This window comes from Nuphar pumila, chromosome 1 (genome assembly GCF_984573655.1).
Source record: "Nuphar pumila chromosome 1, dmNupPumi1.hap1.1, whole genome shotgun sequence".
NCBI lineage: Eukaryota > Viridiplantae > Streptophyta > Magnoliopsida > Nymphaeales > Nymphaeaceae > Nuphar > Nuphar pumila.
Window position 1 is genome coordinate 153,540,011 of NC_143249.1, and position 23,636 is coordinate 153,563,646.

Here is a 23,636-nt window from a genome sequence, read left to right on the forward strand (position 1 = left end):
AAGAGTGTTGTGAGTTTTTAAGAAATCACAGCAACTCAAGGAGTTGTTGTGAGTTCCTAAGAAGATACAATACTACGAGGGAATTGTGAAGGATCGAATGATACAGTTCGAGGAATCAAGGATGTTACAAAGGTTTCCAATGACATGCTGTGAGGGTATTAAGTGAGAGATTTATGAAAATGTTAACTGAGATGTTGTAGGTAACATGCTGCGAGAGTGATATTGTAGGAAGTGAAGTGCGGGGGATGAAGGGAGAGTACATGTTGGTGCAAGGGATGTGAGTACACAGCAACTATGAGCTGCTGTGAACACTCATAACAGGGAAGGGGTTTGTGTATAGAAGGTGAAGAGGTAAGCTCACAGGCCAAGGTGCTATAAGGGATTGTAGCAATCAAGAGGGTGTAGAAGTAAGCTCGCAGGCCAAGGTGCTACAGAATATTGTAGCAATCAAGAGGGTGTAGAGGTGGCTGGAAGCATAGAGATGCAGTAGGTAAGTATGAGTGTGGTGGAAGTGTTGCAGTGATAGGCGGTGACGAGGTGCAGCAGGGTAAGGGTTGTTGTGCAGCAAGCAAGTGGACACAATATTGTTGTTGTAGATGATGTTGTTGTAAGTAAAGGTGTAGGGAGTGATAAGTGTGATGCAGTGTTGCAGTAGGTAATTCTGAGTGTTGTAGGTAAGTGGCAAGGTGCAAGTGTTATATAGTGAAAGGATGGGTGCAATACACACATGCAGGGATATTACTATGAAGAGGGTGCGTGGACATACAAAAATGTAGAAGTTAAGTGTGGATGCAGTGTTGCAGGTGCCCAGGTGATGTGTAGCATATAAGTGTTGTTGTGTGTAAGTGAAGGCAGCAAGTGTTGAATGTGATTTATCAGAAGTTGATATTGAAAGTGATTTATCAAAAGTTGATGCAGAAATTAAGTATGACATGCAAATGATGTGCTAACTGATAACAAGTGAATCAACTAGTAAAATGATAAAATGCAAGTGGGTTTGGTGATGCAAGTGATAGATGGTGCTATGAGTGATGAAGGTATAGCAGTGAAGTTGTTGTGGGTGATGGTGCGAGTGAAGGAGAATCAGCAGAAACCCCTGGACTTGACACAACCTGTGAAGATGGTGAAGAAAATAGGGAAGGGTTTGAAGCAGGAGATAGAGATGATGCATCCATTTATGTCTTTGTCCACTCAATCTTTTTCAACAGAAAACTTTTGATTATGAGTGCAGCATTACCCAAATGCTAAACAACAGCATACCCATGTCAAAACACAAGCTTTATAGTAAAATTGCATCAACCCCAACTGAAAACCCTAGACCTGTCTTCCACTTCATATTCTGTAAATTCTCTTATTCAATCAAAATGTATTTATGAAATACCTTTGGTGAATGAACCACCCTAGCATTGGCATTGAAAGAAGAGATCCTAGTGCTTAGGTAATGTCCAGAGGCCAATCTTGGATGGTCATATGAGAGGTTTTAGCAGGGAAACCATGATTGCAACTAAAACAATCAGAGCTTTCATAGAGCACCTGTTCTAAATTTTCATCCATGATTATTAACAAGTGTTAAACCAACTTTGAATTCATCTCAGGCTGGTCTGTTTCCAGTGTGGTGAAGTATGGAGCATCAAAAAGGTTATAGAAAACAATTTGTTTTCCCTTGTCACCCAAAAGCTTAAACCTAATAGATTCTGCACACTGAGAGTATGTAACAGGCCTAGTGAACTCAATGTACACTTGGTGGACAATAGTTCAAATCCTTCTACAGAGCGCAGGAGTTCTACACCTTCTAGAGTACCAACATTGTCATTAACAGAGGCAAGAAAACTTACAAAGCCTGAAGCATTCCCAGATGCATTAGTTCACATAGGCAAGAAAATTTACAAAGCCTGAAGCATTCCTAGAAGCACTAGTTCACACAACAAAATTGCTAAACCTGAGAAACCCACCCAGATCTTGTGGCTCATATTCACACCTATTTGTCCCAACTAAATTTTGTTGTTTCCGTAAAGGGTGATATCCCTCAAAATTCACCTTCTTTATTTGAAACAAAATAAAATAGTTGCTTTGCAGCCCTCCTGGAGCACCTTTTTGGATCATAAATGATGCCATGTATTTCGTTTTAGCCATGTAAATGTTCGGAGCAACACTACTACATCCAAGGTGAACAAACACTAAAATCAGGATGCTGAACTGAATTTGATATCGGATGAGGATGATGACCAAATGCAAGGCATATAACGAATTTAAAACTTGCAACAAGCATGGATTGAGTTGAATATTTAGAAGAGACAATCAGAAAATAAAATCAGTATAATTGATATGCTAAAATCAATATAATACGTTACTTGAATATCATCATTCAGCAGATTTGTTTCTCAGATTGTTATGACAGCTTGACAAACTACTTTCAGCCACAAATCAATTCACAGTGAATCGATCTCTGCGAGTTGATCTACGCTGAGCAAAATGATAAATGGCAAAGTAGATGGCTAAGCACTGTGATACAACATTGGCGTAGCAGCTTATTGCCACCATTGATGGTGTCCATGGTGGATGCATAAAACATGGATGGGGTTTAACAATAACAGAAAGGGTTTATAGAATCAGAACATGATGTTGTTGATGCAAATGAAATCCGTTGAATCAAAATGCAACGAGATTTATGAACATCATGCAAGAATTTGAAATGTAGATGATCCACATGACAATACGACATGGATTTATTGGTTCATTATGCAGAATATACATATGATGATGGAGAATGAAGGGATGATGTGCCAATGCAACGATATCGCAATAACAATGCATAACAAGTAAAGAAATGAGATGATGTATAATGTGATGAATATGAAACAGAAAGGATCAGATGAATGCATGATACTACACAGAAATATAAAAAAATGAATATATATTCAAACTACATAAACCAAAGCAATTGCCAAGAAAACAAAGAAAAACACAACAAAAAAAAGGTGTTGGAATGGGATCATTCCAATGCTATCGCATATCTGTAGATCGATTTTGCTATGATCAAATCGATATTACAGGGGTGCTTTAATGGAAAGAACAAGAAAAACCAGGGAAATAAGATAAAAGAGAGAAGGGGGATGGCACTTACCATGACCTTATGTTGCAGAGGTGGTCAACCTTTTTCAACCAACTTAGAGAAATCAAGAGAAAAGAGGTTGAGAAAAGGGAGAAGAGATCAAGAGATGAAGGCAATGGCGAAAGGGAAAGAAGAGGGGAGGAGAAGGGGAGAAGACGATCGTCGGGAGGGAGAGGTGAAAAGCGGATGAGGAGAGACCTCCCTCGCGGCTCTTCTTATAATAGAAAGCCATTGGGGGAGTTTACCAAAGTGGTCCCTCATTTTTTAAAGTTTTCAGAAAGATGGCTTTTGAAAGGAGGTTTTTCAAAACGATGGTTCTATTTGTAAAGTTTTTTTTTTTTCAGAAAAGAGGTTTAGGCTAATTTCTGATTTTTTTTTCTTTTTATATAAGGGAAAACCTGGAAATATACGAGGGAAATACAAGGATTTTTGAAATATTTTTTATAAAATATTTGTTTTAAAATTTAAAAATTTTCTGAAATGAAGTTTTTGAGAAAATACATGGTTAATTTCAAAAATTGGGTTTCAAAACGGGTCTGGATCCGAGATTTTGAGAAAATATCGAGTTTGGATCTTGAATTAAGATTAGATCCAGATACATCTAATTTATTTTTTTGATTTTTTTGAAAAATAGAAGATTCGAGTTCAGAATTGGATTCGAGATTGGGTTAAATATGAAATTTGAATTTGGATTTTGGATCTCCAACCAGTGAATCCGAGAAATGAATAGAAATTGATCAAAAGTTGACCTGATTTATTCAGAAGATGGGGGCCAGAGGCAAAAAGAGAATTTTTGATTTTTTGGGAAAATTTGGGGTGTTCACACCGATATAGTGGCGATTTATGAGATATTATTTTGTTTGTTAATATCAATTTGTAAGCTATTATTGGTGAATTGCCATATATCGATTTGTAAGATGTTATGTGTTTTCTAGTATCGATTTATGAGATATTGTTTTGTTTGTTAATATCGATTAGTAAGCTATTATGGTGAATTATCGTATATCGATTTGTAAGATATTATGTGTTTTCTAGTGTCGATTTGTGAGATATTGTTTTGTTTGTTAATATCGATTTGTAAGTTATTATGTTGAATTGCGGTACATCGATTTGTAAGATATTATGTGTTTTCGAATATCGATTTAGTGATATTGTTTTGTTTGTTAATATCGATCTGTAATATATTATGTTGATTTTTCGTACATTGATTTGGAAGATATTATGCAGAATTGCTGTAAATCGATTTGTAAGATATCAAGCCAAAGAGAAGTGAAAATTCTTAGAAGCTTTCTTAGAAATGGTCACTTTTAGGTCATTAATTTATGAAATAGGGAAAGATTAATCAGTGGGTTCAATCTTTGACTTCTTAGTGTCAGTCTGTTTACTGTTTTTGTCAGCACACCCTCTCTTTTCTCAAGAAAATTAATGAGGCAAAACCTCATTCGCAACCCGCCTTTTTGAGAATGAAGCTTTCTGATATAGTGTCGATTTGTGAGATATTGTTTTGTTTGTTAATATCGATTTGTAAGCTATTATTGGTGAATTGTTGTATATTGATTTGTAAGATGTTATTGTTTTCTAGTATCGATTTGTGAAATATTATTTTGTTTGTTAATATCGATTAGTAAGCTATTATGGTGAATTACTGTATATCGATTTGTAAGCTATTATGCGTTTTCTAGTATCAATTGTTGAGATATTGTTTTATTTGTAAATATCGATTAGTAGGTTATTATGTTGAATTATCGTATATTGATTTGTAAGATATTATACACAATTGTTGTATAGCGATTTATGAGATATTATGTGTTTTCTAAGGATGAGTTTTATGATATTTGTAGTATGATTTCTATTGTAGAATTACAACAAAGAATTATAATGTTACAACAACGAATTTTAGATTTACAACAAAGAATCATAAAATTACAAGAAAGAATTAGCGATTTACAATAATGAATTATAGAATTACAACAAAGAATTACAAAATGCTAAACATTACAACAATTTATACTGATGAAAGTTAAATGCTACAAGTATTTTGTAGATAAAGAATCCACACGTGATTCCTGTATTGTGTTGCTCACTTTTGAATTGAACTGAGCATGTCATTAAACAGAACAATATCAGACACTACAATAAGTTCAACAAGAAATGCAAACATCATTCTAAAATTGTTACATACCAAAAGACTCGTCAAACTCATGCCATCGTTTCATTGAAACAGGTCGGGGGGAATGCAGGTTCCAACATTGTAATGCACATCTGTAGGGTATTGCTGCATGTTAGAAATTACACAAATTAGATATTGATAAGTTGCACGTAATATAATTTACATGGAAAGCAATATACTGTATTACATACTTGTTATTGTGAAGGGCTTGGTTGCTTAAGGGTTGATTGTTTCTTACACATTCTCTTGTAAACCAATTTCAGTGAACCCTTTGTCCTCTAACGACTGTGATCAGAGACATGTTTCCTTTTAATACCCTTCGCTAGGTGAATATTTTCATCATAATGTACAAGGTTTACTCCTGACTTGTCGAAGATGATGTTGATACTTTGGTGCAACTTGTCATAAAAGTCAGGAAAAATATGAATTTCACCTACGCTATTCGATCCCGCTTTCTTAGATTGGTCTTTAGGAGCTGCAACAGACTCATGGTGAATTAATTGCATTTTTTTAAGTGATTCCCTTGACACTTCTCTCATATATACATAGGCTTCTTCTCTTTTCGATGCCAAATCTGCAATATGCATAAGTGACCTACATAGTTGTTGGTAACGGGAGGATATGTGGCACTTCTCATCAACACCAGATGGACTGACATTATTTCTATCCAGCAGTTCAATCTTTGTTTGTCTTGTCCATATTCGCATTATGTATGACTCATGTATTTCTTGTATCTTCTCTTGATTAAGTGCCTTTAATGCATGACGACATAAAATACCTTTGAATTCAAACATTTTGTACGTACATTCAACTATTCTGTTGTCAACATTGTATGTAACATGTGCTTCTTTCTTTTTTGGTTGCTCTTTGCCCTCCCATACCACATGGTATTTGTGCATATTCTCATATTGCACATATCCTTCTATGTTGTAATTCATGACCTGTATAACCTCCTTCTTAGTCCATTCAAATACAGTTAGTGTATACAAATCTGTAGGTAGCCTCAATATTTTCATGCCCAAAGTTACAAGGCAAGTGTTGAAGCATTTCACATCTTGTTCATGATCATTTTGTCTAAGACCGTCAACAAATAATTCATATTGTTCCATGAAGTGAAACATTGTTAAACATGAACACAGTTTTTTTTTCCAGTGTGGCATGCATAAATTCAGCTCTTTGTGTGCTTATCATACATGCACAAAAGTATTGTCTTCCATATGCCAATGCCCACTTGTCTTTGTCTACATATAAATTTTGTAACCACACACAGTCTTCAAGGTCGTACATCTGAATCATTTGCTCTCAATCAGACAGAAAAGTAACCTCGTTCATGCTCTCAAGTACACACTTTCTAAATATTTTATCAAACCCTGACTTCTGATTGTAAATGTGTCATATGTTCTTTGCTGCATTTTGAAAGACATGCCACAATCATAGGCGATAATGTGCATATGACCATACATGAGACATTGCAGTCGCAATTGCATGATCACCATCTGTAAGTACAGCTCCAGGGTGCTTCCCATTCATTGCCTGTGTAAATACTCTGAACAACCACTCAAAGGTTTCCTTGGTCTGGTCATACAAAAAAGCACCGCCTGATATGCAACTCCGTGAGTGATGGTTCACTTCGACAAACTGCGCAAATGACCACTGTTTCATATTAATCTTCACTGTTGTATAAAAAACAAGCACATCATTGAAGCATTCATAATCTACTCTTGACTTTGAATCTGCCCAAAACATATTGAAATGCATACCCATATTCATCCAGTTGCATTGCACTAAAAAAAAAATAGGGTCATTGCTTAAATTCTTATGTAGGTAATCAACCAAAGAACATATTTCTCCATTCTTCATGTTGTCTGACACCTTCCTTTTCAAATGGTTTCTTAGATCCATAGGTGTGAATGGTACATTCTAGCGACCACCATCTATACGCGCACACAAATTATATGTCTTCCTTGGTGCAATGCCGACACTATCAACTATTTCAGCAACTGCAGCATGCACTTCAGTCACTTTACGATGTGACCTTAAGATAGGAGTCAGAAAAGAAGGGGCTAATTCATGGTTATGATCATTGATTAAAGTCCAAACTACATATTTCCCATTCAGAAGTCTTCTTAACACCATTCTCGCTGGACAACCACATCTTGAATCTGACTTGCTCCTTGTTGGATTTCCACTTGACTTCTTCCAACCTTACTTAGAACAAACATATGCCTTTCTCACCACGACACCCTGTGCATCTTTTGCCCAAGAATACCTTCTAACACTGAATCCAAGTTTTAAGGCATAATCGTCATAAAATTTATATGTAGCTTCCTCATTATTAAACTGCATTCTCTCTACGGGAACAGAGTCAAGTGTAATATCATGTAGACTTGAGGTATCTGCATCTTTGTCAAGTGCACTGTCATGATCGTCTACCTCATTATCGAATTGCATTTCGTATGATGGAATATCATTATCGAATTGCATTTCATTTGCTGAAATATTCAAGTCTAGAATGAATCCAATGCCTGCACCCTTATTATCATGTGCATCAATAGTGCACATATTCACTTCTTCAGGTGCATTGATAGTACGAATGCTCGTTGCTCCATGACTTTCCAGTGATTGAGACACATCATCTTCACTGCAACCAGTTGATATACTCAACACTGTCATGAGCAAAACATTAATTTGCGTTAGCCAGCCCATACGTTTACAACAATTCAACAAAATATATTATAAATCGATAATAACAATAAAAAAAATATCTCAAAAATCGACACTGAAAAACAAATAACATCTTATAAATCGATTTACAAAAATTCAACCTAATATATTACAAATCGAGATTAACAAACAAAACAATATCTCACAAATCGATAATAGAAAACACAATATCTTACAGATCGATATATGACAATTCAACATAATATATTACAAATCGATATTAACAAACAAAACAATATTAAACAAATCGGCACTGAAAAACACATAACATCTTACAAATCGATATACGAAAATTCAACAAAATATATTATAAATCGAGATTTTCAACCAAAACAATATCTCATAAATGAATCTAGAAAATACATAATATCTTACAAATCCATATACAACAATTAAGCATAATATATTACAAATCGATATTATCAAGCAAAACAATATATCACAATTTGACACTAGAAAATACATAATATATTACAAACCGATATACGATATTTCAACATAATATATTACAAATCGCTATTAATAAACAAAAAATATCTCACAAATCGATATACGTGTTACTACAACCGCGATTTGCGTTATATTGAATATACTGAGTGAATGGATGATACCGGATGGAGTAGAGGCCCTTGCACGCATCTGTAACCAATCATTATTGTCAACAGGTCCCAGCGTCTTACAAATGTCTTTAAGTTTCCAACTGTTGAAACGATAAAATCTACGTGCAATAACAAAACAATGCCTTAATGACACTCACTACCACATATGTTCTTCAACAATAGCATGATGACATGGAAAAATACTCATAATGTGACCTTAATGGCACTTGTTGGAATGTTTGTGCATCATTGTTTTTTTCCATACTGCCTAACGGAAATGAAGAAGAAAAAACTGTAAAAAGAGATGACTGACAAATCTCCCTATGACGCCCATCAATGATCGAACCAGTCGTTCGATTTATAGTTATCTCCATGAGGTAGGAACGAATCCGAAATTTTTTTCTATATAACACAAGGTAGGAACGAGAAGACGACCATGTGTTGTAACACAAGCTAAAAACAAAGGCAAAACGTGCAAATCTATTTACGGAGAGCAGGAGAATATTTTTGTCTAACACATATCTATCATAGGGGGGACATTTCTGTCAAAAGCATATCTACCTTTTTTATATGTTATTTTATTATAAAGTCATTACGAGCAACATTGGCATATGAATTATCGCGGGTCCCAAAATATTCCTCCGTTCACACAGGAACAGCAATTTGTGTTCCGGGGAAAACACACAACACCCTCTCATCCAAGACTATTAGCATCGCACTCTTCCGAACGAGTTTTGGGCGAGGGAAGTGGCCGAGCTTATGAGCAGCACGTTTCGTACGTTAGCCTTAGCCACAAGGCAGCTCAAACTCGCCCATCTCAGGTCGCCTATCGGACCCGGAGAAAAAAAACCGCAATAAAAACCTAGAAGCCAACCCACCTTCCTTTTATCAGTTTCAGCCCCATTCGTTCGTCGCGTTGTCCAAGGAGCGGGGGCCGTTACAGAAACGCGAGGTGCCTCTCTCTCTCTCTCTATCCTGCTTTTTATTCGTGATAAGCTAACAGTTAGATGGCATCTCTCTATTTTGATGCAATATTGTACCTATTGTTATGATTATCATCTTTTGATGCATGTTGAAAAACCATGAAATACACGATCCATGAATTTCTCTATCTTGACTCCTTTCTCGATTATGATATTCACGGAGCTATATTTTGATTAAATGGGTTGTGCTTTCTCGACGACATTTTTTTGTGTTTTTAGTTCCTTTTTTTTTCTGTTTGCGATTTGGGGTAGGGAGGAGAGGTTGGTGGTTTTTGCTCTGTTTTTTCTATGAAGTTTGTGGTTTGAGGTTGGGAATTGGGAGGCTGTGTGGGGAGAGACTGTGAAAGGGTGGATAATATCTGTGTGTGTGGACTCATGGAGGTGGCTTTTGGGTTGTATGACTATGAATGTGCAGAGGAGGTGGAGAAGGAAGAACCGGTGGGTGGTGGTGGTGGTGGTGTTGCTGTTTCGTCGTGGACGGGGGCCTCTTGATTGTTTTGATATTTTGTTTGGATTGGAAGGATGGGTCCGAGGAGTAGGAGCCCGCCAAGAGTTCACCGTAGCCGCGGAAGCGATCGTTACTCGTACCGTGATGCTCCTTACAGACGGGATTTTCGTGGGAGTTCCAGGTTTCATATGCTTCTTTATCATTTGTTCCTTTATGTGTTTGGGCATGACTAGGGTGTGCATTTTGGTGCATGCTTTATGTGTTTTTCTCTGTGTTGAAGGTTTCCATCTTGTGCGGGTCTGTTTCCCTTTGCTGTCTAGCATATGCTTTTTGTCTATGCTGCATAGTGGAGGAGTCTATTAAGTATTAACTGTTAGATGGTTCTATACACATTCTCATTACATCTTCATATTGGGTATCTTTACATGTTTGATAAGGGTGGAGTTTGAGATACTAGCTTACCTAGGTATGTTGATAAATGAGTGTTGCAATCATGGTTGTGGCAACTTCATTTTTGTTTTATTGAAACCTTTGTATTTGCTACTATAGCCATTTAGACTTTCAGTATGCAGTTACTAGTGTTATCAGTATCGGATCGTGCCGTATGATATGTTGCACTATCGGTAGGAGAACCTACACTATAGTGTCCATGTACCAGAAAATTTATGATTATCGGTCCATATCGGACTGTATCTTACAAGATACAACTACTTTTTCACTTTTTTGGTTGAAAAATTTCAAGTAATTTATTTTGGATATTTTTTCTTTTATTGATAACTTTTTACATAAATAATACTTTATTAGAATCCTATTCACTTCTCTCATATGCTATGTGAACAAAAAATAGATGTTTCCTTTTAATTTATTGGGATTAGTGAAAACAAGAAAGAAGAGAAGTTTTATTATGGAAGAACACATATTATTCAACTCTTGTGCTTATTGTAACTAGTGAAATTAATTAATGAAAGACATTATGAAACTTCTTTTTTCAATGCTTACTACTTAGAAGTGACAGTACATTCTTTTTCTTTTTTACTTTTTAATGACTAATTTCATACCCTTTTGATATATGTAATGATACATTGTTATAACATCATAATTATAGCTTTTATATTTGATAATTTTAATATTTATTCATGCTTAATTTATTTATTAATTACATTTACTTAATATTGTAGTTTGACTACTTCAATGTGTTTTGTTTCAAGTGGTCATATTTTTAATTTTATTTTATTTTTGTATTATATGATTGTTATAGTTTACTTGAAACTTTTTTCTTTTGTTTGTCATCTAACGTGACTCTCTAATAGTAACCCTTTTGTTTTGTTAGTTGTTAGTTTTAATTGTTTATAATGCTTAAAATTGTTTTTTAATTTGTCTTTCTGTTTTTTGTGTATTTTTTATTTTTTCTGAATTTAAAATGTTTTTTTTTCTGTATCTCACTATACAATATGATATGGTATGATACACCCCTATCGCCAACCCTTCCGACACGATAATTACGACATTGACAGTTACATAATTTCCCTACTTTTGATTTGAGATCCACTTCTCTATACCCATATGGAGTGATGTATCTTATATCGTTTCAATATTGAAGGCTAAATGGGTTAATGAATTCTAATCTCAGTTTTGAAGATTTAGTTGCGTCCATTTTGCTAATCCAGCTCTTTTGTTGTGAGCGTTGTTTAGGATTTTAGGGTCTAGAACTTATTTTGTTATGTTGCATCATGTCATTGCAATTGTGGTTTCAAAAGCATCCTTTTTAGGTTGGTTTCAAATTTGTAAAGGCCAGGAATAAGCAAACTAAGGGGAACATTTTGAGGCAAGGGGTATTGATGCATATGCCACAAAAATTGGAAAGAATAAGAAAGCGTAATAGTGCTTGGAATTGAAACCAAATAACAAAAAAATAAAAAACAGCATGGATCTATTGTTAACTGTAGTCTAATGCTCATCATTCTTGTCATGAAATATTTAGAACAAATAAACCAAATTATATTCATAAAAACATTTAATTAAGAATTCCTTGTTTTGAGGGGAAAAAGTGAATATAGTGTAGAAGTACTGAGCATGAATAATTTGTTTCATAGCAATCAAGAAAGAAGAAAACTACTTTCTAGATGAAAAAATAGAAAAAACTGGAATATGAATAATATTAATTTTATAATTTAAGGTAAAACCATAATTTTATGTGATCTAAAGGATTATATGATTAATAACGAACATTAAAATATGCAAAATTCTTGAATAAGAAATCAATACATTAGATAACTTTCATAAAAAAAGAAAAGGAGGTCATAATCTCTATGTGCAAAATTCTTGAATAACTAGAGTTTGGGCCTCTAGTTTCTTTTTTTTGTTTCAAGGGAAAGATCATTTCCATTAAAAAAATGAGGATGAGGGTAGACCCCCTAGATAGGGAAAGCACTAGGAAAACAAAATACAAAGCTATAACTTTCCCAATCTATATAATGACACTTATTCTTGAGACGTAGTTCTATGCAGCATTTTGAATGATTAAATGAATGGGTCTTGGAGAATATTTTGAAACTCCCCAAAACATTGTGGTTTCTTCCTAGCTAGATATGCTACCACATGAGAGAATGCAACAGCTCCCACCTGCATGCTTTATCTTTGTGTTGATGTTTACTTAATTAAATAGAGTAGCTGCCTAATGGAATTGTTCCCATCTTAACAAATTTCCCAGTTATGCCATGTCAACCCTAACCACCTTGCATTAGATCACCCTACATTTGACCTAACACACACATGCATAGAATTTGGGAAAACACTAGGACCAAAGCAACCCGGACCCAACCCTATGCAACCTAGACTTTTGCCTACATGACCTAACAAATGGGAATACACAATGTGAACCTAGTGGTGCAAATCCATCCCAGAATTTACCTACAAACAAACCAACCTATGTCACATAGGTACTAGTGTGTGTTACTTGCATAGTCACAAATATTGGTCTCGGCGAGAAAAGATCTTGACATATTATTATTATTATTTTAATAAATATTGAAAAAGTTTTAGAAAACAAAAAAAAAGGAAAAATTGGAAAAAATAAGAAAAAAATGCATATTTACAAAGAAGCAAGAAAACACGAACATAAATATAAACAAGAAAAAATACATGTTAAGCAAAGAAGCAATAAACCATGAACATAAACCATAAATATAAATTCTTTGAGATTTTCTCGATATTATTGCGATAGATTTAAATTCTTGGTATTTTAAAAATATTGTGAGATTTTTTTTGTATTTTTTTTTTAAATTTTTTTGCATCGATAAATATCATTATATTTGAAAATATCACTGAAATTTGTGGTTATGGTTATAGGGTACGACCTATGTCACATAGACATGGCAACCAAGCAGCCATACCCGTGTCGGCGTACCGGACGTTGCACGAGTACGTGCTGGTCCAGATCGGGTACCCAACCCAATTTTTGTTTTTTTTCTTTTTTTTGCCCTTGGTGAAAGGCAAGGAGGAAGAAGAAAAATGAGGAGCAGGAAGAAGAAAAAGAAAGAGGAAGAGGAGGATTAAGAAGAAAAAAAAAGAAGGAAGAAGAAGAAAAGAAACAAGAGAAGGAAGAAGAAGATGAAAGAGGAAGAGGAAGAGGAAGAGGAGGAGAAGAAGGAAGAAGAGAACGAAAGAGAAAGAGGAAGAGGAGGAGAAGGAAGAAGAGGGCGAAAGAGGAAGAATAAGAGGAGGAGAAGGAAGAAGAGGACGAAAGAGGAAGAGGAAGAGAGGGAGAGAGAAAGGGGGAAGCATGTCTTTTCTTCTTCTTCTTGCAACAATCCGAGAGAGAGAGAGGGGAAAGGGCATGCCTCTTCTTTTTTTCTTCCTACAACAATCAGAGAGAGAGAGAGAGAGAGAGAGAGAGAGAGAGAGAGAGAGAGAGAGAGAGTGAGAGCTCACCTTCCCCTTTTATAAGAGAGAGTGAGAGGAAAGAGTTTGGGTCTGGATCGTATTTGGATCCAGACCCAAACTCTTTCCTCTCTCTGGGTCGTATTTGGATCCATACCCAAACTCTTTCCTCTCTCTCTTATAGATAGAGGAAAGAGTTTGGGTCTGGATTGTAAATGGATCCATACACAAACTCTTTCCTCTTCTATATATATATATAGTTGGCAAACTCGTGACTCGGGGCCGGATCACCCAATACTTGATTCACGAGTCATTGGGTTGACTCGGACGAGTCATGACTCTATAGTTTATAATTTAAGCACATGAATAAGACATGAAAATAACTAAACTTCAAGCTAATGTGTCAACAGTTAAGTTACAAAACCATATAATTATACATGATTATTAATTTTTTTCATTGAACAATATTAGATTCTTAATAACAAGTGACTTTATATAAGAATTGTGCATTAAAATCATAAAATACATGATAAAATTATAATATGCATCAGGGTCAGTAACTTGAATCAGTGACCCATTAGGGGTCCGATCTGAGTTGACTCGGGCGATTTCGGGTCGACTCGTCAGGGTTGCCAACTATGTATATATTAAGTATCAAATAAATTCAAAATAGACTGAGTATAATCTAAATATATATGTTATATCTAAAATATATATAATATTACTGAAAATCTAAAGTTATAAATTGAGAATATAATTATAAATTATAAATTGAATGCAAACTTGTATGTACCCATCGACACGGGGACACGCGTGTCGACACGGGTACAGAGGGCAAAATGGAATGTCCGTGTGACATAGCCTACAAGTGCAAAATCTAATATGGACCACTGTTATAAATCTCATTCTTAGGCTATGTCACAAGGACATACACGAACCATGGCTCAATATGTGCTTGAGACCCAACCTTGCAATTTTTTCCAAGAAATATGACATAAGTACATGGTATTTTTTCATTATTTAGTTCATTAAAAATGTGTTTGATCTTTTAATATAAAAATGTATTTGTTATTGACAATATTATTAAAACTATTTAAAATATCAATAATAGTAAAATATTATGTGTAATTGTCATGTCCTTGCGTCATGTCTTGCCACTAGACACAAGGCTAAAAACGGTGTGTTCTTGTGACATAGTTCCTAGGGTTTTCTTGGCAAGGAAAAGTTGTTTTTTGGGGGAAATATCAGGAAATCTTCTGTAAAGGGTGAAATAAAGAGAAACAAAAAAATATATGATAAAGGAAAACAATTTAAAAAATAATGAGATAAATGAGGACAATGAAATCATGGCATTTGAAGCTTGTTTCAATTGCTAAAGCAAAAAGCGCAAATATTGCTCCTCTTTTTGAGCAATACAATTTCATATGTATTTTGATTGGGATCCACACAACACTTTCCAAAACCTACCCTTGTTCATTATAGAGACATGGTTTTGTAAGTGTAATAGCCATTAAGGCATGAACATCATTCACATCAGGGGCAATGTCATCTTTTCACATCTCAGCTGTCCCATGCCTATGGTTCCACATTTTGTCATCTTTTATCTTCATATTTCATTGTTTGAATTAATCATGTAATGTTAATTATTATATGTTTATTAATATGTTTTGTTATTTGTGCTAAGCTTGCTTAAGTGGCCTTGTTGCCTTCCTTCATCCCTTCACAAATTATTGTGGTAGTAGAGCTACACATCCTTCTTAATCATCTAAGGTAAGTGCATCATCTTCATATATTCCCTGGTTTCTTTATTCCCTTTTCTTCTCTCATTTCTTGTCCCCAAGGAAACTCCCTCTCTCTTCTTCTTTTGCCTTCCCTCTTCTATTACTACTCTACCCTTGGGATTGCCTTACTTCTTACTCCTGTAGTGATGAATGGTGAAAATACCCAATTTCCTACCATGAATGCTATTGGTTCAACTTCTGTTAACATTCCATTGAACCCTAATCAGAATATTAACCCCAGTGCTAGCTTTTTGTGTGTGCTAAATCCCAATCCTAATAAATCTTATTCTAATGATACCCTAATGGGTGTGTCAAATCTCAATCTTAATCCTTATCCATTCCCAAAATTAGGAATAAGTTGAATGATACCAATTATTTTACTTGAAAGGTTACCATGCCACATATTAAGGTTCTTAGGCTCTTGGGTCACATCGAAGGAAGTGGCAATATTCCTCCACCCATTATAACTCATGAGAATATTAAAGAAGATGGTTCTAAACAAGTTCTCATGATTCTAATGTATGATTCTAGACCAAGGGTTGATTGGGTGGATATATTCCACCTTGTCCGATGAGATACTCTCACAAGTTGTTGGGCTCTCTACTTCCCAAGAGTTATGGAATTCAATTCATGAGGCATGCACTCAAGTCTCCGCTGTGAATATTATGCATCTTCAGCAACCTCTAATAGAGTGCAAGAAGGAGAGTAAACCTATTTCCAATTACCTCGCCTACCTTAAGCAAATCTTTGATCAATTAACCATGGTGGAACAACCGGTGAATGAGCACGATAAAGTTTACTATGCCAAACATGGATTAGGTGAAGAACATAAGACTTTGTGGTGAATATATCCATGAGGGATAAATTTCCTACAACCAACAACCAACAACCAACAACCAACAACCAACAAACAACAAACAACCTATGTCACACGGACTTGGCTCCAAGGTCGTCGCACCCGCGTCGACACGCACCGACACGGGTGCGGCTCGGACTCGGTCAACCCGACCCTGGGTGTGGTCAACGCACCCAGGGTCATTTTGGTCCATTTTTTGGAATTTTTTTTTTGAATTTTTTTTTTTAATTTTCTGGGCTACAACTGTAAGGAAAAAAACCCATCACAACTAAAAAACCTGTACACTTTCAAGTTTTAAGTACAGAATGGGCACAACTCAAGTTTTTGTGGTTTTTTCCTGTATGAAGAAAGTGAATTATTACAGTGTATGAAGAAAGTGCCCAAAAGTGAATTATTCCTGTATGAAGAAAGTGTACAGAATGCCTTCACAACTCATCACCTGTCCCCTAATGGGCACAACTTTGACCGAGTCTTATATATATATATATTTTATTTTTTTTTAATATATATATAGCCGAGTCCCCGTGTCCAAAATTTTTGAAATTGCGCCGCACCCGTGTCGCACCCGCACCCGCACCCGCACCCGCACCCATGTGACATAGCAAACAACAACAACAACAACAACAACAACAACAACAACAACCAACAACAACCAACAACCAACAAACAACAAACAACAAACAACAAACAACAAACAACAAACAAAAACAAACAAAAACAACAACAACAACAACAACAACAATTATGGTGGGTATGAACAAAAAGTTAATGGTATATGACAATAGCCCAAATTATGGAAATTAGACATGAAAATTCTTTGAATTTTGCCAATGTGGTGTGTTGAATTTGTGGCAAAAGAGGCATAGCGTTAAGCAATGCTATGATTGTTTCAAGCATGATTCCCCTAATCAATTTGGAATTCATCACCATTCCTTAGCACATGAAGGGAGTAGTGAGCCTACTCATGAAGATGCTATTATCGAAGCAGCTGCCTTTTTCTTTAATTCCATGGCCATCAGTGATCCTCATGGCCTTGCTTGGGTAGTTGATAGTGGTACCACTATCCATGTATTTGGAATCTTGGTATATTTTCTTCCCTCTTCACTTTTATTGGCAAAGGATCCAATCGTTGGAGATAGTTCTTCCCATTCAATCATGTATGTCACATGGGTACGGTTACGGGGTACGACATATGTACAAAAGATATGCCACGGCAATATCTCAAACTGTGGGTATGGAGGATACCTCATCCCTTCTATTGTGGTACTGTACCACCATAACTTACTGTGGTACACTTGATTTACATAGATTTAAGCTCCACAAGCAAAATCTAACCTTTGGATTATGTTTAGCATGTTTTATTTACTATATCCATGTGTTAAAGTTGATTCAAACATGATGTTTTATACCATTTTCAAAACACCCTTATTTTCATGAATTGTGAGTTATTGATCTTTCACCATCTCAAAAATAAAATCTTATAGTGTATTAAATATGATAAAACCTTCTAACATAGCAACTAAATGATGTTAAACACATTTGTACAGTTAGATTTAGCATTTGGTGGCTAGATCTATACAAACAAGTATATAGTTAACATTGGACTCATTTGATTTCAAGTTTTAACTGCACGTTCATTAGATCATTAAATGGATAAAATGAGTAGAATGAAGTCCAAAACTCTGCTCACTCGTACTCGAAGTACCCAAGTACCAGTGTGTGTATGATGGGTACTATGTGTGTATGATGAGTACTACACAAATATGAAGGGCTGGTAGAAATACCCATGTTAAGTAGTCTATCACTTATGTTGGATACAATCATATCATATTGAATAATGTTTTCCTTGTTCCTAACTTTTGAAAGAATCCCATCTCCATTTCTCAAATGTGTAAAGAAAATAATATCTTCTTTATCTTCATTCCTGACTTTCTTTTCTTAAAGATTTGCATTTGGGAGCCACTTTTGCTTTGACATCATGTTATCTCTACTTTTTAGACCACACCACCCTCTAGGGCAGTTTTTTCTCTTGTAGTTGAGAAGGATGCCTATATATGACACCAACATCTTGGCCACTGTAGTTTCAATACCTTAAAGTTCCTATTAGTTGTAACAACCCCAAATTCACCCTGGAAAATATATAGATTTTTTTCCAGAACTAATCTATGGTCCTGCTTTAACCGGACTAAGCCTTAGGGGGTCCGCCTAAGCACATGCACGAGCTTATATTAACTCACTAGAACTAAGTTCACGAAAGAGATACCAAAGACAAAAATCTCTTGTCAAAAAAGAAATACAACTTTTTAAATAAATGCAAAAAACATCTCATGGATCTGATGTCTATCATAGATTAACATCCACCACATCAACCATTCATTTCTAACCATAATTTAAAATAAAATAGTTTCAACCCACAATTAAACTTAACAAACTCTAACTTTAAGTTCACAAGTTTAAATTCAACTCCATCCCAAACGTTTAGAATTCAATCACCAATTCATAAATATCGCCACTCCCAACAAGTCAGCTCCACCATCATGCCTCTCGACTAAGCCTGAGCCTCATTATCAAAAAAATGTTAAATATAATGAGTGAGAATCAACTGTTCTTGTATGAAATCTCACATTACCCAACAGTAAAGGATAAAACATAAATCAAACAAACATATATTTTAGAAAACATTCATAATACACAACAATTTAGATATGCTTGCACACAAACGAATTCTAAAATACTTGCATTATTACATGATACAAGAATCAATTTATATACGTTGCATGTACCATGGCATATATGATGCATGAACCAATGCAAATTGCATGAGTAGCTTTTTTCTCATTATTAACACTTGCTTTTGAATGCATGCACATCTCACTTGTAATTAATTTAAGTTTTCTCTTGACTCCTCAGTGGGTACTATCACCAGTAAAACTCGAAGTTCAAGGCAGTTCCAATGTATCTTAACTACATACAATTATATTTTATTAACTAGGTCTCACATATGTACCTCGACTAACACAATTATATTTTATTAACTGGGTCCCACAGATGTACCTCGGCTAATGTTGGGCACCCTAGCCGGAACATCAGGGCCTCCATACTTGGATGTTGGGACGACAAGAGCATCCACACCCTCCGATGCCACTTTTCTTGGTATACCAATATGCTAACAGCTGAAGCCAACCCTCACTGTTCCCAGGCCAAAATGGTGGAAATGTTCCTTACTACCGTAATTGGGAACATGAACCTCAATATCGGTTTCTTGGAGAAAAAAATACCACAGATTTGATTACCACGTTCCCAACAATAGCACCCTTCCAACGATCCCACGACACACGTAGGGCAACCAAGGAGAAATTAGGTACACTTCGACTAAGCCTGAGCCTCATTATCAGAAAAATGTTAAATATAATGAGTGACACCCAAAACACATGAATCCACAATATTCATAGCAGATCACCATGCTACATGAGCTCCATATCGACTCAAACATGCACATTATCATGCATCATCCGATTGGGCAATCCTTGCTCGGTCACAACAATGTGAACCATCATGTGCCAACAAATGCAATTAATCATATGCATCATAACACAACATAAACAATAGATCTACATGATTATTACAAGATTAATGCACTAGCACATAGCCTCACTTCGATTCACATGTAACTCAATCATAAACCACAATAAAAATTCAGTTCCTCTCTTAAATCGTTTCATGCACATAGGCAAGCATTTCACATAATGAGGCATTCACAAACCACATATCATAACCACATGCTACATATGATCAACATAAGCACATATTTAAAATCACATCATGCTATACATTACCATCATGTTGCATAAACAAGACCTGGTCCACACTTAGAACCCTCATATGCATGCGATTCAACACATCATATTCAATTAGGCCAAAGCAATTTACATTTAAACTATAAAAGCTGAATTTCCTTCTGTTAGTTTTAATTCCGTCATGCCTTAAACTGAATGAAATAAATTCTCAGTTTTTTACTGTAGTTGCACATATGTATTGCTGTAGACAGGAAAAAACTTAGATCCAAACTTATTGTGGATAAGAGAATAATAATTCTTTTACTGAAACCTATTTTTTGTTTATAGAACAAGCATCACCGGTCCAACCTCGCCGAAGAAAAATAAGCCAATGAATTTACAAAATAAAAAAAATTCTGTAATTTTTACTATAGTTAGCTTGGTGTATCTGACACAAGCTCCAAAAAGAATAAAGTCTAAATTCCATCCCAGTAGAAAATTAAAATCACACATTATAGTCTGTTTCTGTTGTTGGACAGACTCTTCTAGGAATTTCAGGTTATGCAATAAACTTTCATGATTTTTAATTCTTAAATCATAATGAATTACTGCATAAGATTTTTATCGTGTTCTTCAATATATAAACTAACACATAAAAATATTAGTCATGAATCTTAAATAGTTTGGGAGCAATAAAATCTATAAAAAACGTGCAACCATTACAGAATTTCTGTCAGGACAAAAATTTTGTGCTGATTTGCAGATGTCGTTTCTCTCAACTAGGAACTCAAATGAGCTCAATTTTTTTTTTGGGATTGCTCCTACATGTCTAGAATATCCTTCTAAATTTTTAAGATTTATGCGTTCATCATTTTGGAGAACCATAATTTTCTTTAAAACTGGTCGGAATAAAAATACAGGACAAGATGTAGTTTTCAAGAAACCAGATTAAGAACTTTAGATTTTTCATCAAAAACATCAAGAACATGCATACAACGAATTTGATTCATCAAAAAAACATCCAAATCATGCGTTCACGTCCAAGCATACTGTAAACACAAAGATTTAATTTATAACATAAATCAAACATACGATCCAACGTTTTTACGTAAGATAATACGTTTGTCCCAAAACCAATTTATGAAAAAGATATCAGCCTTATAAAATCCTCCAAATAAATTTCTAATCCATCAAAACCATATTAAATCCATCCATAAACACATCTAGTATGCTGGAAACATAAAATATAACATGAAACATGCATTTAATCACGAATCTACATCATTTTTCTTTGGTAAATGGGTTAAACTAATTTTACGATTAAAAACAATTAGATCAAAAGCGAAATAGGACTTTTAAAATCAATATAGCATATATCGAATTGTAGGAATACAATCTCATGCTTGATTGACTTGTACTAAACCCTAAACATGTTGAATAATGAGAAACTTCGTACCTTTGATGTGTAAACGAACAAATAATACAACAAACACGCGAACGAGTATCGATCCACGATGAAAAACAATCAACACACCGAAAGAACACGAAAGAGATATGAAATCTCTTTCCTAACACTAGTGGTTGTTGTCCAAGGCCAAGGTACAAACCTTGTATCAGATCCAACACACAAAAATGAATAAAAACATGAGTATGAACGGATCCTACGGCCAATCACCGAAAAAAATCACGGGAAAAAAAATTGTTACACAGGGTTGGCCGATCTTCTTCTCCCTTGGCTCTCTTCCTCTCTAAAATATGTTTCTCTCTCTCCCCTTCTCAAAAACGTGAATAGTGTTTTCTAATAAGGAGGCTCAACCTTCTTTATACAGAGGATGATTGGGTTTCATATTGGGGAAGGGTTTCTTAGTAGGACTTTGTAACAAAATGGTGGTCTTCCACGAGCGCCCTTGGAACACTCAAAAGCAATGTCTAAAAGACACTTTAAGCAAAATCCTTAAAAAGGGTAAAATAGGAACAACACACATAAATAAATAATTTTTATTTATGTAAAAAGATACTTGAATAGCATTACAAGAAGTATTTCTACAAGAGGGGCTGCACCCCTATTTATACAAGAGCTATTGGGAGAGCTCATAAGGAGCTCTCCCTTCTAGTCGTTGGACTAGTCCAACGGCTAGAAATCTAGCCGTTGAACTAGTTCCAACCACTAGCTTTTTGGTTAAGTTACAAGTGGAACTTAACCAAACTAGTTATTATCTAGTTCGATACGAACTAGCTAATATTTATTGTATAAAAAATTAAAAGAAAATAAAAAAATAAAAATGATAAATATATATATTACATTTTAACACTCTCCCTCAAACTTACGGTACAATGAGCGAAAGTTTGTCTAAAAGGAAGTGAAATCTGGGAGCCGCAAGAGGTTTGGTGAAGAAATCTGCTAGCTCTTTAAATATCTAATAATGCGTAAGACTGCTCCTATGTGAAGAGAGATGGGAGCATGTTGAAATTGACTAGCTGCGTGGACAACATGTGCAATGTCTAGCCGAGTGATAGAAAGGTAAGAAAGAGCTCCAACAAGTTGTCTAAATGGAGTAGGATCTTCAAGTCGTTCTCCATCATCAATTTTCATCTTAACATTGACTACTTTTGGAGTATCTACTTTCTATTCATCCGAGATGCCCGACCTGCAAATAATGTCAGAAGCAAATTTAGATTGAGATATCAAGTACCCTCTAGGAGAATAAGCAACTTCTATTCCTAGGAAATATCGTAATAGTTCTAGGTCAGACATCTCAAAATGAGTTTTAAGAAGAGTTTTGATATTAGCTACTCCCTGTTTATCACTTTCACTGATGATCACATCATCATCATAAAGAAGAAGAATGATGATACCTGCATCAGATTGTTTAATAAACAAGACAGTGTCAGTCAAACAAGAACAAAAACCAATATCAGTCATAACATGACTAAACCTGTCATACCAGGCTTTTGGTGCCTCTTTAAGACCATAAAGCGTTTTCTCAAGACGAAGAATTTTACCCTTAGGAAGACTAATACCAAGAGGAGCTTCCATGTATACTTCTTTAACAAGACTCTCATTTAAGAAGACATTTTTAACGTTCATTTGAAATATAGGCCATTTTTTAATAGAGGCTAAGGCAATTAAAGTTGGTCATTCGAGCCACAGGAGCAAAGGTTTCTTCGTAATCAATGCCATACTCTTGAGCATAGCCTTTGGCTACAAGTCGTGCCTTATATCTTTTTAGGGTCCTATCACTTTTGGTTTTGACTTTATAGATCCATCGACAACCTATAGGTTTCTTTCCAAGAGGTAGATCTTGGAT

General features: G+C 35.2%; 1 protein-coding gene across 1 annotated transcript in view; it reads left to right on the top strand.

Annotated features, from left to right (window-relative positions):
* The first annotated feature begins 9,424 nt into the window (after positions 1–9,424).
* LOC149849229 (uncharacterized) overlaps positions 9,425–23,636 on the top strand; it is a 50,410-nt gene continuing 36,198 nt past the window's right edge. The window contains exons 1-2 of the mRNA XM_089999027.1: positions 9,425–9,557; positions 10,004–10,217. Coding sequence (XP_089855153.1) covers positions 10,111–10,217 — 107 coding nt within the window. The 5' untranslated portion in view covers positions 9,425–9,557; positions 10,004–10,110. The remainder of the gene's footprint in view (positions 9,558–10,003; positions 10,218–23,636) is intronic.